General features: G+C 42.6%; 1 protein-coding gene across 1 annotated transcript in view; it reads right to left on the bottom strand.

Moving 5' to 3' along the window:
* Window positions 1-3,483: 3,483 nt before the first annotated feature.
* The window catches only part of HS1BP3 (HCLS1 binding protein 3), an 86,066-nt gene continuing 70,355 nt past the window's right edge, over window positions 3,484-19,194 (bottom strand). Inside the window, exon 7 of the mRNA XM_075923430.2 lies at window positions 3,484-5,078. Coding sequence (XP_075779545.2) covers window positions 4,847-5,078 — 232 coding nt within the window. The 3' untranslated portion in view covers window positions 3,484-4,846. The remainder of the gene's footprint in view (window positions 5,079-19,194) is intronic.

Raw genomic sequence — 19,194 nt, 5'->3', positions numbered from 1 at the left:
CAGGGGGTTGGGATGTGGAGTACAGGCTCTAGGAGGGAGGTTGGGTGTGAGAGTAGACTACGGGCGGGGCAGGAGATTGGGGTGCTGGAGGGGGTGTGGGAACCGCAATCAATGGGATCTGCAGGGACAATGCCTGCAAACAAGAGGGCAGTACACAGACAGTGCCCTCTGCACCTGGGGGCCATGAGGAGCCAGGGCAGGTAGGGAGTGTGTCTTAGTTCAGGGCCCCTTCTGAGATGCACGCTGGACTTTTATCGGCCCAGTCAGCTGTGCTGACCAGAACTGCCAGGGTCACTTTTCAACTGGGCATTCCAGTCAAAAACTGGAGGCCTGGCAACCTATAGTCTACATATTGCTTCCTAGAAATAAAGCTTTGCATTAGGAACCATGTACTCTCTTGATCACTATCAGGTCATGCAGGTACAATTGGGTGCACAGTTTGATAGTAGGTATGTGTGTGTGTAATTAACATATAGATACAGGCAAGGAATGATCAACAAGTGAAAGCCTGTTATTTTAACCCTGGTGAAACTTGTCTGCCAGAGAAGATACACAGAATTCAGGGCACTGCTCAGTTATTTTGGTTTCTTGTCACTAATTCATTCTTAGCTGTTGTGTTCTATTGCTGAGCTTTGCATTACTATAAACCACGTAGTTTTATATACTGTTTCCTTGAAGCAAGCAAAGTGCACCATTAACCTAGAATAAAATGTGCTATTAAACCCACACAGTGTCAGTTAAAGGAACAAAAGAGCGAAGCAGATTCCCCCTTTAATGCATCAGTACGACTTTTAATTGTGCAAAGGGAGAAAATACCCACTATGACATCACAACTAGACTACTAGGTGCCAAGCAGTAACTACTAGATGGCAATCAGCTTTGCTTGCTACTCACCAAGGCTGGATTTGAACAGAAGTCCTAGAGAGGAAAGGAAGTGTATGCCCAATCCCCTACCTAGCCTGAAGGATAACATGGTCATGAAGTTAAAATATCTTCCTTGTATTAATTTGTAATATCCCACCTTATAAGCAGCTGTTCTAGAGCTCAGACAAAGCAAAGCAGAGATGCTCAGACTACAAAGCAACAGAGATTACTGTTATTAAAGTTTAACAAATCATGACAGAAAAGTCTGTGGTAAGGTCTGAATAAACTCTACTGCCCTTCTCAGAAGTTCTAATGATACAATCATCACCGGTGCATTGGAAGTGAATGACTGTAAACCCTGAATGTGTGGTTAAAACAGGTTGTTTGAGTCTAAAATTGACCCAAGCTTGTTCAAGAGCAGGCTAATAAAATAGTAGATAGTAGGAATGCTGTGTGGAAAAAATCTGAAGTGACTGGCTTCTGTGTGTGTCAAAGCAGGATTCCTAGATTTCATTTAGAAGAACACAATGTTCCCTCTTTCTACATTTGGGTTACAGCCGCCTGACATTTTTTCTTGCATAATAATGATTCACTGCATAGAATTTCTTAGAGGATTAGTAGTTGACTTTTTAAATGCCAATGAATATTACTGCAAAGTTGGACAGCTGCATTGCAAAGCAAATGCATGTTGCTGAGAGTTATGGGCAGTCTCTTTTACTGTCAACTACAGAAGAGATGGGCATTCTAACATAACAACTGACCCTAAGAACACAGGGGCAGGTACGACTCTGCCTTCTCTGTGCTGATTTGATAATTTATCTTTTTTTAAACAGATATTATTATTATTACTATTATGCCTACATTCATAAAACTGACAAAGTGCTATTATACCCACAGAGTGAGGGATTTTCTAAGTTATTACAATAAAACAATATCCACCTACTTGCCTAGTTTCTGAAGGAGAAGTCAATTCTCTCAAAAGCCCTCTGTGGAGTATTTAATTGAGGTGGTGAAACGAAGGATATTTAGTATAGGCAGCTTTTTCAAAACCCATCATTGGGGATATTCTGGACGATTAGGAGGATTCCAGGGAGAGGAGAATGTAGCAACAGGGCTCAGAAGGACAAAGAAATCCAGTCTACACTGGATATGACCGGAGGTAAAATTCCAAACTATGATAAACTGGTTTTCTGGAGATCTCCCTGGAATTATAAAAAGGGAACCTATTTTTCCAAGATCCCTAAACCATTGTCTTTGCTAGGGGTGTTAAGATGTGGTTAACTGACTAATTGAGTAGTAGATAGAATTTTTATCAACTACTCAATTAGTCGATAAGGGAAGGCAGCCTGGTTTAGAACATTTAAACTGCAGAGGCACAGCGGGCGTAGATCTTGGACCGGCCACAAGTCGAGACTGAGCCGGGCTGCCTGCCCGGCTGGAGCAGCCCCTGTCCATGGCCAGCCTGGGCCACCACAGACAGGGGCTGCTTAGCAGCAGCAACCCCTGTCTGCAGGGAGGGCCTAATAGCCAGCCTGGGCTACCATGGCCAGGGGCTGCTTCGCAGCAGCCTCCTCTAGTGCCCCCCCTCCTTCCCTGCACTGCTGCCTATGATAGAGGCAGCAGCCCTAGGGAGGAGAAGGTGGCACTGTGGAGATGGTGCTGGGGGGAACTGGCTTTTAAGCCAGTTCCCCACAGCGCTGGCTCCTGCTTCCCCCCTTGCTGCCTTTGACTCAGAGGCAGCAAGTGGGGGAGGGGGAATGCAAGTAGATGAGTAGTCGACTAGATTAACCAATAACCCTAGGCTTATCGATTAGTCAACTAGTTGACTACTTGCTTACATCGCTAGTCTTTACCACCTTTTCATCACTGGTGAAATCCATAACAACCATGCTAAAGATAAACATAAGGTGGATGTCCCATTTCAATGAATTGTAGCTCTCAAAATGGGACTTACCATGCACCTTGGCCTTCTGCTGCACCTCTGCACAGGGGTGAATGTCACACTATCAATACAATTTGAAAGGAATGTCTAATTAATATACAGCACCAGGAACTATGAGTTTCCAAGGGAAGTGACAAAGAAAAATGAGAGAAAAGGAGGTTTGAACCCTGCAACACTGATGTTGATATAGTCTGGATTTTTCCTGCTTGTGTCAAAGGATAGTTTGGATCATTAATAGTGTTCACCTGGGACCAGGTTCCATTCCCTACCTGCCCTTCTTATATGCCCTTTGTCAAGTCACTTGCCCCTTCTCAATGCCACAGGTCTCCAGGTGCAAAACAGGGATAAGAGGACTCCTATACCTCACAGGATATTGTTAAGTCAAATACATTAAAACTTGTGAGCTGCTCATATATTATTAGACAGCCATATAAGAACCACAGATAGACTTTAATAAGCTTTATCTGAATGAGGCTTCAATATTTTCTTCTTTATACACATACTTTGCTGCCCTCATATGGCAATAAAAATAGACAATTCATCACAGCTTAAGTAATTAGAACCCGACTTTCCACTCTCATCAGCCCTTATTTTACGGCACAATAAAGAACAGTACTTACAGGTTAGCACGTCATTTTATTATAGTGAATCTTATGTTACATGGATCAAATCTAATATTGCTCATTTAAACTAAAATGGTACTTAATACATTATCTGTTGGAATAAAGTAAAAATTATTAATAGAAAACATGGTAATATAAAAAATATTTTTAAAGTGCTTGATAAGCTTTTTATTCCATTTTGCATTAAAAAGGCAGATTTGAGGGGTGGTAACATGGCTTAAATCTATAGCATTTCACTTCATGAGACCTTGCCTCCAATCTGATTTAGTTCTCAGGTGAGATGTGTTCAGTGGTTTCAATCGAGGTTATAGACACTTGCCCAAATTATAATTCAGCACATTCAGAAAGAGCCTGGAATAGGAAGGGCAGTGCAGGCTGCCGGTAAGGTGCTAGGTTAACTTCTTACTTTTCATGGGCGCTAAAATTTCACCAAAATATTTAGTAATTTTTTTAAAAAGCATCATTCCACTTACATGTCTTTGTAAAGATGGGCCGAAGTTCAGATCAGGAAAAAGACCCAAACTTCCTAAACACTTCAGTCATCTGAAGAAGTGGGCTGTGCCCACGAAAGCTCATGATACTATTTGCATGTTTTGTTAGTCTCTAAAGTGCTACCAGACCATTTATTGTTTTTTACTTCAGTGTCTGTGTATCTACAGATGTCCTGAAATACAGCTCCAGTCATTTGCTAACTCTGCACTATGTTCCTGTGCATAGATTTGCAGTGTGTAGTCTTATTTCACTATTGCACTAGATCTCCCCTGATCTGGAACTTGTGCATCTATATAGCCAATGCCTGGACATCAAAGTAAAACAGCTGTATGTATGCTGGGGTGAGGGACAACTTTCTCTGAATCTCAAAGAGTGTCTGAATAGGGGAAGAACTCTCAGGCAATGTGAGATTTTAGTCTCTCTGAGCTAAAAGGAGGTGAATTTTAATGTATCCATAGAAGTATTAACTGACTGCAACCCACTGAAATAGCAGCAAGGGAAGGCAAGTTGCTACAAGGATGAACAAGAGAAAAAAGCTAATAGATGGAAGGGCCCCACTAGACTAGTATTCATGCTTGTAGCCTATGCTGTTTTCCCTCAGTCTAGTAATCCAAAAACTGTGTTATATGAATGTTACAATAAATTGACATGACCGGAGTACACAGAATCAATAGTGTTGTATACTGTATATTCTATAAAAAACTCTGAAAATATAAGGCAACATTAGACAATAATTGCACCGTGTAGAAAAACTTACTCATTACCATTTAGAGCATGTGAAATAATCAGACTTGTTGCGCTTTTAATCACAACAAATTGGAAAATGCAGTGACAATTAAGAATTTGAGCTAACTCCTGACTCCCACACATAGGAGGTCAAAGAGCGCTTGGATAAGGCAGCCTTGGAAAACCAAAAATAGACTCCTCAAAAGAGACTCATGTCTTGATCACTGATAGCTTCATTGTCCTGAATGTATTGGAGAATGTCTACCTCATCCATGGTTTGAATCTTGTCTACTTTCGGCTTTGCTGGAGCAGCTGGACAAACACTGTTCTTCGTGGTGATTAATGGTTTCTTAGGCAATGCTGGTTTAGGTGGCACCATGGGTTTTGGCTTGGAGCTTGGTTTCCAAAGCCTCTCTAAATCTTCTTCAACTCTAAAGAAAGAAAAGAAAAACACAGATGAACGTGTGACTCCTCATTGGAGCTGACCAGGAATTTTTTGATGAAAAATATTTTACCAATTCACTAAAACTGGAACTGTATAGCAAAGGGTTGATTTTAACTAACTTCTGCAAAGTTTGACATTGTCACAGGGTCTCATTTTAACATTTTTAAACAAAAAGTTCCATTATGTTTCTGTTGATCCAAACTGAATTTTTTTTCTTGTTCATAACATTTTGAGATTGATATTTTTGCCTCAACTTGGAATGGGAAAATATGTTTGAAATCTCAACATTTTTCACAGGACAGGCAAACTCTTTCCTGCCCAGCTCTGCTTCTTAGAAGAACAAAATGAACAACTCTAACAACTAATGAAGATCTGCATAAAGTAAATCACAAAATGGCTTGTTCGCACATGCTCTTGTGAAGCAGAATGCTCCTTTGATCTGAGCGCACTACTCTGTTTAACTTGGTAACTTTTCCCAACTTTCTAACCAAATAATATTCAAATAGCACCAAAACATACAAGGAAAAATGAACATAAATTAAGGTCACATATTTTAAATGGCAGGGTTCGGCAGGACTGAATGCTGTAGGTATTAATGCAAATTTTAAGGTGGGATAAAGATCTCTGCATTGGTCTAATTCTGCTGCTGATTAAATCAATGGTAAAAAATCCCACCTATTCCAGTGGGAACAGGATCAGTGCTGAACACTTTAAAAAATCCCATCCTTGATGATTCTGAAAGTTGCTTCTGGGAAGATCATCCTGGGCAACAGGATGGAAGGGGGCAGAGTTCTGCCATGCACTGGAATTGGGTTGGGCTAGACTGATAGGGTGCACCCCTCTCTGCAGAAGCAATGGTTCCCCTCAAACAATGTGCACATGTGCAAAGAGCAAGTGGAGATGAGGATAAGCAAAGGGGGCAAACCCAGAGTCTTTTCATCTGTAAGGATTCTCTTGTCCTCCTGCTAATGATTTGGCACCATGGGGTTGGCCTAGGATGGGTTTGGTGGAGAAGGTCTGAAGCCACTTTACTGCCTAGACTGGGCAAAGTTCCTTTTAATTATATCCCTCTTCACACTTTGTGCTATTTGGGTGGTGACTAGAGCCTTGGATTTAGGCCTTAATCTCAGATCAGTTAGGGTACGTCTACACTGCATCCCTAGTTCGAACTAGGGATGCAAATGGAGAAAACCGAAGTAGTTAATGAAGCGGGGATTTAAATATCCCGCGCTCCATTAACATGATCTCGCCGGCGCGCTAGTTCGAATCACAGCTGATTCGAACCAGGAAGTGCGCGCCGGGATGCGTTAGTTCGGACTAAAGCCCTTAGTCCGAACTAATGTTACTCCTCATTTTTTGAGGAGTAACATTAGTTCGGACTAAGGGCTTTAGTCCGAACTAACGCGTCCCGGCGCGCACTTCCTGGTTCGAATCAGCTGTGATTCGAACTAGCGCGCCGGCGAGATCATGTTAATGGAGCGCGGGATATTTAAATCCCTGCTTCATTAACTACTTCGGTTGTCTCCATTTGCATCCCTAGTTCGAACTAGGGATGCAGTGTAGACGTACCCTTAGTAGGTACTTCGGCTCCTTGCAATGTTTCTTTCTTGCTCTTATTTGCTCCATCAACATATCTGTCCCTGTGGTGCTAGCTGGTGGCTTTTGGGTGAAATCCTAGCTCCACTTATGTCATTGATCAAACTACCCCTGACTTCAATAGGACCAGGATTTCACCCCTTTTCTATTTATGTATTGGTGCTATCTAGCAGAGATTTAAAAATTCTCTCTACTAAGCATAACAGAGCAATAAAGGAGCCATTTGCAGGCTATTAAGCACAAAATGTGTTCTGTAACCATAGAAGCAGTTTTATTTTGCTTACACTTCAACACCATGACCATACAGGCAATATAGGCATAATAAAAAATTATTGTTAAAAAAAGGTTATTCCATACAGGCAATAACAAAAAAAGTCAACAAATCTGAGACAAATCTTCTCAGCACATCATCCATCATAGCTACAGATCTATAAACATTTGAATTTTGAAATGCCAGGTTCTCAAAGAACTGCCTCGTCATTATTACTACAAGCAGAAAATAGCTTTAGTTTACCTTCCCCAAAAGATACAACATAGAACTTCTGATTGCACTGTCTAAAGCAGTGGCTTTTAACCTGTTTTGCTTTGCAGACCCATAAGAATAATTTCAAATGGAGATGAAGACCCTTTGGAAATATTAGACATAGAATGTAGCTCCCAAGCGTCTGTAGCCCACAGGTTGAAAACCACAGGTGTAGAGTGAATCCAGCTGAATTTAAGCTAATTTGGACCATGCAATGGCTAAGTAGCACCTTGACCTTTCTATTTAAGAAGTGTTTCTCAGCCTTTTAAGGCTGTTGAACGTGGCTTTTTATTTGAAGTCAAACATTTTGAAAATGCTCTTACATTTATTATAAATTGTATACGTGATAAGCCTATATAAAACAACTACATTTGACCTCACAAACTTTGAAGATGTTGCTAACCATGAAATAATTCTAGCAATTATATTTTCCTTGCTTTAGATTATAATATTATTTTCAATGCCTTGCAACCCCCCTGATTGCCTTTGATGGCCCCCTAGAAATTGCAGCTAGAACTGGGAAAATAAATGATTTTTGGGTACAATGGTATTTCCAAAAAACTGAGCAAAAACTGTTTTGGGTCAATCAAATATGAAATTTATACAATTAGCCAAAAAAGTCCATTACAGGTCTCAACATGGATCTCCAGCATACCCTGCGAGTATCGTAAACAATGAGGCAAAGGTTATAGGGTGGGGAGAAAAGGGAATGCAGCATCACCGCCATATCTGGCTGTTTTGTGAATGGCTGAAAATGTTCATTTCTAATTTCAGGTTGCCCAAAACAGCATTTTTAGAGAAATCAACTATTTGCTTAAATATCTAGCCTTAGATTGTAAGCTGCAGGTCAGAAACTATATCATCTTGCCTATCTGAAAACCACTTAGCATATTACACACAATACCGTAGAAAACCAACCAACAACTAACATTCATCATGACCTGGGGTTTTCTATCTCCATCTTAGATTATAAAAATAGCTGGCTTTTTAAAAAATTCTCAGCAAATTTCCTGTACAATTTACACAGGATGTGTCTCCTCTTCCACCATTTCTCAATGTCCACAAATGCAAGTGTTTTCTGCAATAATCTGCCTGCTCATCTCAGGATGTCTCTCATTCTTGGATGTATCCCTTTGCATAATTAAAATTCTCTTTCATTTTTGACTGAATTAAATTCTGAATCTGGCCACAAATAAATCATATATTATCTACATGAATATACTTAGGCTCTGAGGGGGAAAAAAAGCCCTGTGTTTACACAGAGCAATACAACAAATGAACTAGACATATACAACCCACAAAGATGTAAAGGCCAGAGAACAACTTGTCCCATGGTTTGTCCCAAATGTAAGCAAAGTTTGACAGCTAGCAGGGAAAAACCTTGGATATGTTTTTGTAAATAGTTTGCTTCAGTAGATCAGTGGTGTCAGAGTCATCAGCTTTGGCTGGTTTTTAGGGGCACCACTTCAGATTTTAGTTGACGAGGGAGCAATTTTAACCATGATTCCAGGGGATACTTAGGCACTTGAAAACTCTAAGTTTTCCACTGGATAATTTGGAAATTAGCTGGTGGTGGGCCTGTATCTCACCTCATCCCTATATAAAAAAGACAAATAAATATTAGACCGGCTCAGCTCTAATAATAACGTGTTCTGACATCTTGTGACAAGTCACTTCAAGGGCACTGTTAGGTTTAGAATGTTTATTTTGTCACTAATTCTGCAGAGGGATAAATAGACCCTGAGCTCTGGGAGGGGTGTAAGGTCCAGTGGATTATAGCAGGGGACAGAAACATCTGGGTTCTGTGCAAGAAAACCAGAATAGCTATACTGGGTCAGACCAATGGTCCATCTAGCCCAATATCCTGTCTTCTGACAGTGGCCAATGCCAGGTGCTTAGGTGGGAATAAACACAACAGGCCATCAGTGAGTGATTCGTCCCATCACCCATTCCCAACCTGTGGCAAACAGTGGCAAGGGACACACAGAACATGGTGTTGGATCTCTGCCCACACTGGCTAATAGCACTGAGACCCCTATTCTCCATGAACATATCTAGGTTTTTTTTTTAACCCCATCATATCTCACCTTCATATTGTTGTCTGGCAAAGAGTTCTCCCTCTTAATCATCTCTTTTTCAGACTGAAAGATCCCAGTCTTTTTAATCTCTCCTCATATGGGTAAATTCAGTACTCCTAATAATTTCTGTTGCCCTTCTCTATAACTTTTCCAAGTCCAATATTTTTTTTTGAGATGGGGTGATCAAATCTTCACACAGTATTCAATATGTGGGTATAGCATGGATTTATATAGAAGCAATATATTTTCTTATTAGATATCTCTTTCCTAATGACTCCTAATAGTCTGGTTTTTTTTTCTGATTGCCAGTACACATGGAACACATATCTTCAGACAACAACCCACAAAGGTTCCAAGGTCTCTTTACTGATGGGTTCAGCAAATTTAGATCCCAACATTTTGTATGTATATTTGGGATTATATTTTGCCATGTTCTGTACTTTGCATTTATTAACACTGAATTTCATCTGCCACTGTGTTGCCCAGTTACTCAGTTTTGTGAAATCCCTTTGTAAATCTTTGCAGTCTGCCTTGGATTAACTATCTTGAATACATTTTGTATCATCTGCAAATTTTGCCAACTCACTGTTTACCCTTTTCCCCCAAATGATTTATGAATGTATTGAAAAGCCCTGGTCCTAGTATAGACCCTGGGGGGAACACCACTATTTACTTCTTTCCATTCTCACCAGTTATTCCTTCCCTGGAGTACCTGACAATACTTTCTGGATCATTTAAGGATCCTTAGTTAACTTAAATAATCACCCTGCCTCTGTTTATAAGCAAATTTCTGCCTCAAAGGCTGCCCTGTTCCCAGCTTCTGAATTCATCACATATCACACTCAGGCTATGCTACAATTAAGAGCTCTGTCTCAGACTAGGGTGAATTTATAAAATTGAAGGAGGGGGAGGCTAGAATCCCCCCTCACCAAATGGCACCCCTGCATAAGGCAGTGAGAAGGAGCAAGAACCACATACACTGCTTCACTAGACCCGACATCTGGACAGGCAGGAATAAGTAGATACTCAGCTGCTTAATCCTTCCCCACAGCAGGTGGGCAGGGCATGGCTGGGGAATGTGCAAAATCATGTCTCCATTAGGGATGTCTGAGTGTTAATGACTCACCAACCGTTCAAACAAAAAGCTGATGCTTATCGGTTAACAGTGTTGGTTACACTCAGCAAAGACGTCTCCCTGGGATCAGGGCTGCCCACTCCACTCCTGGGATGATGCTTGGCTGCCTGCTCTCCTCCTGGAGCTGGGCCAGCAGGGGCTGGCAGCCCTGCTCCGGGGGAGGCTTTGCTGCGGGTTCTTCAGTATAAAGCTTAAGCTTTACACTGCAGAGCCCACAGCATGTAACCCGCAGCATGTATCAGCACTTACACAGTTACTCCAGCACCATTGAGCCCACGATGCACCGGTGGTAGAAGCAAGCTACAAACCCTTACCCTGGGGGCAAAGGAGGAAGCAGGGGAGAAGAAATTGTCTTTCAGAGGTGACTATGGGTAACACTGGTAAAAGGGCCTGAATCCTTTAGAATAGTGATAGAAATGTAGCCGTGTTAGTCTGGGGTAGTTGAAGCAAAATGCAGGACAATGTAGCACTTTAAAGACTAACAAGATGGTTTATTAGATGATGAGCTTTCGTGGGCCAGACCCACTTCCTCAGATCAAAAAAATTTTTTTGATCTGAGGAAGTGGGTCTGGCCCACGAAAGCTCATCATCTAATAAACCATCTTGTTAGTCTTTAAAGTGCTACATTGTCCTGCATTTTGAATCCTTTAGGATACCGAGTCTCATTTTTCAAAGTGACTCTGGCATTTAGGAACTTACATCCAATCAGAATTAGGCTCCAAAGGCCCAGATCCTCAAAGGTATTTAGGCACCCAATTCCCACTGATTTCAATGGGAGTCAGGCTCCTAAATACCTTTGAGGATCTGGGCCCAAGTGTCTCAAGTTGTTATTAAAACTGGGACCACACCACTGCCTCCCCTGGGCCACGCTTATGGTGGGGACATATCCTAAGCAAACAAACATGCATCTGAAGAGTGATGGTGCAGGGACAGGAGGCAACACAGGCCTTTGCTTCTCTTACCTGACAGTCTTTTTTTGCGTGCGAAATGTTATAATCCATCCTTATTTACTCTTTTTCTAACTCTTTTCCTTTCTCCCCTCTTTGCTCCCTCTCCTGTCGAGATGCTTCCCTGTTAGGATGACCATTGTTCTCGAAGGGAAAACAGGACACTATTTGGAGTTAGCTTGAACACTCTCTATAGCATGGGACTGGCCTAACTCTAACCCTTGCCAGAGCCCTGTCTCCCCACCTGTGCAGGGCTGGCATTGTTGCTTACCCCCCACAGCATGTTCCTCCACCCCCCTACTTTTTGAGCAAGTTGGCAAGAGCAAACGGGCAAAACATTCAGGACAGCTGGACAGCACTGAAAAAAAGTGACTAAACCAGCCAAAAAAGATGTATGGTTATCCTGTTGGAGAAGAAAATATATTTTATGATTTCACTCAGAGAGAACTGGGTTGTGACAAATTTCCTGCTTAAACCAAAAAAAAAAGGGAAAAATACTTTCAAAATTATTAAAAGACAAATCCCCCACCACACACACACACATTTTCATTACCATGACCCTGCAGATACTTCTGCACTTTGCTTACGCTGACATGCAAGTGTGCTTGCACAGTCAGGGCCAACAATCAGTGCTGAAAGATACTTTTTATTCTAGATAGAAGTAGATAAAAAAGAAGGGACATAACAACTTAGAAACAGATGATCTAGAGAAGAGACTCGGGAACTTCTTTTCACTCTGCCATAATTCAAGGACAAGGCAGTATTCAAGGACTTGGAATGGCAGCCGATTTAAAACCAGTAAAAAGAAATCCCATTTTTTCCCTACCTAACACAATGGTCTTGTGGAACTCACTGCAGTGGAACTCAGATCTTAGCAATAGTCAAAAAAGGAATGGACCTTTATATAGAGAAAATCCAGTTCCAGAGTGACACAAGTAAGGATTAAAAAGATCAACCAGAAGTTTGGAAAGACAGAAATACCCAGGCTTCAGAGCATAATGTGACCTCTGACAGACTGGGGTCAGGAAGAATTATCCCCGTGGACAGGTATCCACTTTAGCATGGGTTGTACCTTCCTCTGCAGCAGCTGGTGCTGGCCACTGTCACAGACAGGAGAATGGCTAGATGGACCATGGTCTGACCAAGGCTGGCAAATCCACTGTTCCTAAAATAGGCAGCTAAATCCACATGAAGGCACCTGATTTCCAGTGGTGCAGAGCACCCAGAGTAAAGAACCTGGAATTTTTCATGAGTATTAGTGACCAAACTTGCCCAAGCAGAACTTCAGTCAATGCCATGAAACATCTGTGCACATACAACACAGAATAGCCCAGTGAGAGCTAAATACATTTGGGGACAATTTAGGGATGTAAGCGACTAGTCGACTACCTGATAAGCAAATGCTTATTGGGTAGTCAAGTAGGAACTCGACTAGTCACTTCCTCCCTCGCCTTGCTGCCTCTATCAGAGAGAGGCAACAAGAGGGGAGCACGAGCCGGTGCTGGGGGGAACTGACTTAAAAGCCAGTTCCCCTTCCCAACACTGTCTCCACAGGGGGTAGAGGAGGCAGGGGGCAATGGGGAAACAGCATGAGCAAGGACTGAAACAATCCCACTCGCTCCAGTCCCACTGCTGCTCCTCTCCCTCTGGAATGTACAAGAGCTGCTTGTGGCTCTTGTACATTTCAAAGAAAGAGGCGCAAAGGGGAATCTGTGCCAGCGGGGACTAGTTTGATCCCCGCTAGCGTGGGTTCCTGCTGCCTCTCTCCCTTTGAAATGTACACTTCTATCATAGACCCACCATCACTGACTGAGTTACTGAACCCTTCAAATCATGATTCAACAAGCTATGTGGAATCCACCCTTTAGACTAGTTAAAGCCCGTAAGTGACCCATGCCCCATGGTGCAGAGGAAGGCAATCTTCCCCCGCACTGCACCCACAAGAGCTCTGGAAATCTGACCCAAGAGAAAATTCATTCAGATCCCCAAACATGGGTTCTGTTAGACCATGTGTATTTCAGCAAGACCCATCAGCCGAACACCTCGGAAAGAATTCTCTGTAGTAACTCAGCCTTCCCACAAAGAAGCCCATCACCAGTCACTAGGGATATTTGCCTCCAGCCGTTACAGATTGGCTACAGGCCATTGTAGACAGACACATCAAACCATTCCTTCCATAAACTTAGCAAGGCCAGTACTGAACTAAGTTACAATGAATGACTGGGATTGCAGAGAACGTTTTGTAATGTTTTCTCCCCTTCTTGGATGAAAATCTACTGCTGCATTGCTTTATCTTGTTCAAAAGCTGCTTGCATTCAACCCACCAGGATGGGACACCATTTCAGATTTTGGTGGTGGGGCGACCCATGCTTGCTGCCATAGTGGGGGGCAGAGTGAGGGCATGAGGGGGCAGACTGAGGACAGCAGCTTCAGCAGTGTTATGGAGCATGCTCAGTACAAGCCAAGCAGAAAATGGGAGGGTGGGATTGACCCCCGCCACTCTCCAACACACACATCATCTCTTTCCAGGGGCTACTAAAGCACTTGAAAAGTCTAGGTTTTTAGCAGATAACTTAGCAATTAGCTGGCAGGAACACTGTATCTAGTTCCTATGTAAAAGAAAGATAGAGGTTAGGTTCATCAATGGCTATTAGCCAGGATGGGTAGGAATGATGCCTGTAGCTGGGAATGGGTGACAGGGGAGGGATCACTTGATGATTGCCTGTTCTGGTCACTCCCTCTGGGGCATCTGGCATTGGCAGCCGTTAGAAGACAGGCTATTGGGCTAGATGGATCTTTGGTCTGACACAGTGGGGCCTTTCTTATGTTCTAAAATTAAATAAAATATTAGATCCACTCAGCTCTAATACTAAAATATTGTGGCAAGTCACTTAAGGGACACTGGTTAGGTTTAAAATTGTAATGTATATTCTTATTTTGTTACTAACTCAGAGAGAGAGACTGTCAGGATGCTCGGTCTCTAGCACAGCTATGGGAGGGGAGTGTTGCTTAGTGGGTTACAGCAGGGGGCAGATACATCTGGGTTCTATATAACATCAGAATGGCCATTCTGGGTTAGACCAATACCAGGCTGCCATTATGGGAAAGATGGGGCAGTGCCCCGCCTTAAAGTTTGAATCCCTAGGTTTCATACTTGAGGTCTGCTTAAAGCTGCATGCCCTGGCTCATAGGCAGTTCTTATATGCAACAGAGTTTGAGCTGCTTGCAGCTTTGCCTTTGCGGCAGGGAGTTTGTTATAAAAAGGGAGAGGCGAGTGATTAAGAACAACAAAAGACTGGTCATTTGAGTAACTGAAGGATTGTTAGAGCATCATGAAAAATTTGCTGGGTACTCCACATAAAAGATAAGCGGGGGGGGGGGGGGGGGGGAGGGGAAGGGGAGAATGAGTGTTGTGCTGTTTGGATTTGGATTTGGAATAGTGCCATTAAACTTATAAATGTTTTTGAAAAGGGGTAAACAGTGATTTGGCAAAATTTGCAGATACTACAAAATTACTCAAAACAGTTAAGTCCAAAGCTGAATGCAAAGAGTTACAGAGGGATATCACAAAGCTGGGTGATTGGGCAACACAAGGGCAGATGGAATTCACTGATGATAAATGCAAAGTAATGCACATGGAAAAATATAATCCCAACTATACATACAAAAATGATTAGGTCTAAATTAGCTGTTACCACTCAAGAAAGAGATCTTGGAATCATTGAGCAGATATTTTCAGGGAACTATACTCCATGTGCAGTGGCAGTCTAAAAAATAAAAAAACCTAACAGAATATTGGGAATCATTAGGAAAGGAACAGGTAAGACAGAAAATATTCTATTGCCTCTCTATAAAGTCATTGTATGCCCACATCTTGAATACTACATGCAGATCTGATCACCCCATCTAAAAAAAAAGATATTCTGGATTTGGAAAAGGTACAGAAAGGACAACAGATATGATTAGGGATAAAGAACAGCTTCCATATGAGGAGGGATTAACAAGACTGAGACTTTTCTGCTTGGAAAAGAAATGACTAAATGGTAGAGGGATATGTTAGAGGTCTAGAAAATCATGAATAGTGTGGAAAAATAGAACAAGGAAATGGTATTTATTCCTTCACAAACATAACATAAAACAGAAGCTGAGCCAATTAAATTTATAGGCAGCAGATTTAAAACAAACAAAACAAATTATTTCTTCACACTCAACATGTAGAACTCTTTGCCAGGAGATGGCAGAAAGGCCCAAACTATAACAGGGTTCCAATAAGAAAAAAAATAAGTTCAAGAGGAATAGGTCCATCAATGGCAATAGCCAGAATGGGCAGGAATGGTGTCTCTAGCTTCTATTTGCCAGGAGCTGGGAATGGGTGACAGGGGATGGATCATGATGATTGTCTCTTCTGTTTATTCCTTCTGAAGCACCTGGAATTAGCCTCTGTTGGAAGACAGGATACAGGGCTAGATGGACCCAGTATGGCCATTCTGATGTTCTTATATAGAGCCCAAATATATCTTCCCCCACTGTAATCCACTAGACCCCACTTCTTTTCCGGAGCTGAGAGAGCATAGTGGAGTGAATAAGGTGCCTCTCTACCTTCCTCCTTCATCCAGAGTGGAAGGTAAACGCTGCAGGTACACCTCTGAAATCTGGGTCTGCCCTGAACAAGGGCAGCACCTGTGAATGGGGTGCACACATGGGCCATCGGTAAAGGTACAGCTAGGGGAGGGAAGCCCTAAGCCCCGCCTCTTCTGCTGAGGCCCCCCCCCACCACCACAAAGAGGGGAGGAGGTGGGGCAGTGCACTGAGCACATCACTCCTCCCCCACCCACCATGGGGAGTGGAGCAGGCAAGTGCCAGTGCCCCAGCCTTCCCAGCCCAGGAGAGGGAGGATGGAGCACAGCTCAAGCCTCCGGGCCTGGAGCACAAGGAGGGCAGGCACTCTGGGGAGCAACACTCCATCTCAGTACACGCTAGTAGGCATTCTGGGAGCAGCATGTGGGTGGGGCCAGGCTGGCTGTTTGGGAAGGCAATGCCTTCCCCCACCTATTACACCGGACACCCATGGGTGCACAGCCTGGATGTGAAAGGAACTTTTGGGCTGCTGGACTTAGGGGAAAAGGCCACTATCCAACCTACTTGGGGAGGGTCTTTTACTCATGGTTTATGTTTTTACACCTTGTCTGCAGTATTTTCCCAAATTAACGCTGATTTCCTTCCCTCCCTTTTATTAAAAGTTTCTTCTCTACACTCAGACTCTGTGCTTGTGAAATGGTGAAGTATTGGCTCTCAAAGATGCTTATGGTGTAAATTTCCCACATTACTGGGTGCGGGCTTGAGCCGGTTCTGTGTTGTATTGATGGATTGTATTGTATCAGGTCCTGGTTACTCTGGCTCTATTGGGCAGAAGGGTTACACCAATTATTTTCTCTTGGGCATTTAATTATATTTTCCAGTGTTAAATCAAATCAACACTTTAATATACTGCATGTGCAAACAAGAAGGGTTTGAGCTCTCATCCAAATTCACAAAAACAGGGATGTTTTTCTGTAATAATGGGGGTAAAAGTTATATAAGATATTTAACTAGCTCTGCTGAGTGTTGCTCACATACATAGATAAAGCTGATGTCTATCCTGAAGTTAGCAAGGACTTGATACTAGGTATATTTGGAAGAGATTTTGGGGTTTTTCACCATCCTATGGAGCAGGGATAATGTGCAAAGACTAAGAAGTGCTTCCTCTGCTATTTCCTCTGGCTGCAAGAGATACACTGAAAGACAACAGAACATCAGAATCAAAGTCACTTACTTTTTTTGAAAATTTTCTCCTAATGTCTCATGCAGTTTTACCCTCAGTTTCACTAGCTGAAACCAGGGCTCCAGCCAGCTGCCTCCCCCACAACCTTCTTTTCTCTGGCCTTGCTTTGCTTATGCTCAAGATACAAAGTTTTGTTTGAATTATTAACAGAGAAAATATACTCAGACATTTTTAGCCATCCAGCAGCTCAGATGGGAAATTATTAAGGCTTGCAAAACCTTTTTTTTTGTATTATTATTATAAATAGTTTCACATAACAAACATGAGAAGCTTTTGAAAAGAAAATTTAAAAGAAGAAATAACCTCTAGTCTGAATTGGCATCTTTTCGGCACCTTTTTCATCTGCATTAAATCAGAGGACCAAAGATCTACCTTGGACTCTCTTACTCCTAGACTAGCCATTGATGCCATAAACTGGGATTCCCAGACACGCAGATGGAATGTTACTGAAAAGCTAATAGGCATCAGCAATCACCATTGCCATGCTCTCATCAATACTTAATAGAGTTTAGACTCCGGATGTAAGCAACTAGTCAACTATCCAATAAGCATAAGCCATCGGAAAGAGGCAGCAAGAGGGGGTGGGGACGGAGCAGGATCCGGTGCTGAGCGGAGCCGGCTTAAAGGCAGTTTCCCCCAGCATTATCTCCATGAGGGGCAGGGGAGGTAGAGGCACAGCAGGAAATGGCGCAAGCGGGGACTGAAGCTGTCTCCACTTGGGTCACTTCTTCTGCAATTTTGCTTTTGAAATGTACAAGAGTCCCGCTAGGGCTCTTGTACATTTCAAAGGCATAGGTGCTGCAGGGAGCAAGGGGCCAGCAGGAGTCCCCTGATGACCCTGTGCTTCCTGCAGGGCTTCTGCTTTTGAAATGTACAAGAGCCCCATTGGGGTTCTTGTACATTTCAAAGGCTGAGGCACCACAGGGAATGCAGAGACAGTGGGAGTCCCCTGCTGGCCCTACGTTCCCTGCAGGGCTTCCGCTTTTGAACTATAGCAGGGCTCTTGCTACAGTTCAAAGGTGACAGCGCCCTTATAGACTTATTGAATAGTCAATGGAAATCCCATCAACTATTCAATTAATTTCTCTAAATTTAATATCCCTAGTTCAGGCTCCACACGAACAAGTATTCAACTCAGGCAGCTGGCTATTAACTTGCAAGTCTCTGCTAAGTTATGTTTCAAAACCACAGATATTAAAATCTGAAGTAAATACCCCTAAATACCAGAAGGAGAAGGGTCTGTGACACTAAACAGTGTTACAGACACATGTGTGGTGAGTCTGTTGTTGTTTTTAATAAAATCTCTTCAGATCAATTCAGGACAGAACAATCACAAAACTCAAGAGATCATACTTCTTAGGGCATGATCCAGCCAAACAATTTAGCACATGCTGAACTTTAAGTTTGGGAATAGTCCCAGATGTTAGAGTTAAGCATAAGTTTAAGAGCATCAGGGTAGGACTTTGTCATGCAGTGCACCCTTGGGTGCTTTGTCAAGTATAAAATCTTTCACAGTACTGAACCTCTTCCCTGCCACCTGGAAGATTATTCCCTAGGCTAAAGGGCTAAGAGCGTGAGGAAATGTTTCCTGATCCTTGGCCTACTTTTTTTTCTTTTTGTTAATTTCACCTCATCATGCCTTAAGGTCCTCTGGATACCCAAAACAATTCCTTCAGATACTTCTAATCAGTAATCACTTAGCTATACAACTGCCCTCCATCATCATTCAGTAAAGCTCTACACATGGGGCCAAACTTATCCTCGATGTAATCTCACTGAAGTCTGGGTTTTCACCTTAACATCCTCTCCAGAATTTGTCATGTCAGCTCTTAATCAGATTTGTATTAGAGCCAGTTAAAAAATTCCAGTGTGACACTGAACCAGAGATCGCCCACCTATTACATATTCCCAGGACAGATGCGTTATTCTCTGGTTCACTGTGTAAGAATGCTTCCCCCTCCTCCTCCGCTGCACAAAAAAAGAGTGAATCAGCAACCTAGCG

Source organism: Pelodiscus sinensis, chromosome 3 (assembly GCF_052426305.1).
Source record: "Pelodiscus sinensis isolate ZL-2025 chromosome 3, ASM5242630v1, whole genome shotgun sequence".
In the NCBI taxonomy this organism is placed as follows: Eukaryota; Metazoa; Chordata; order Testudines; family Trionychidae; genus Pelodiscus; species Pelodiscus sinensis.
This window is presented reverse-complemented; position numbering and strand designations above follow the sequence as displayed.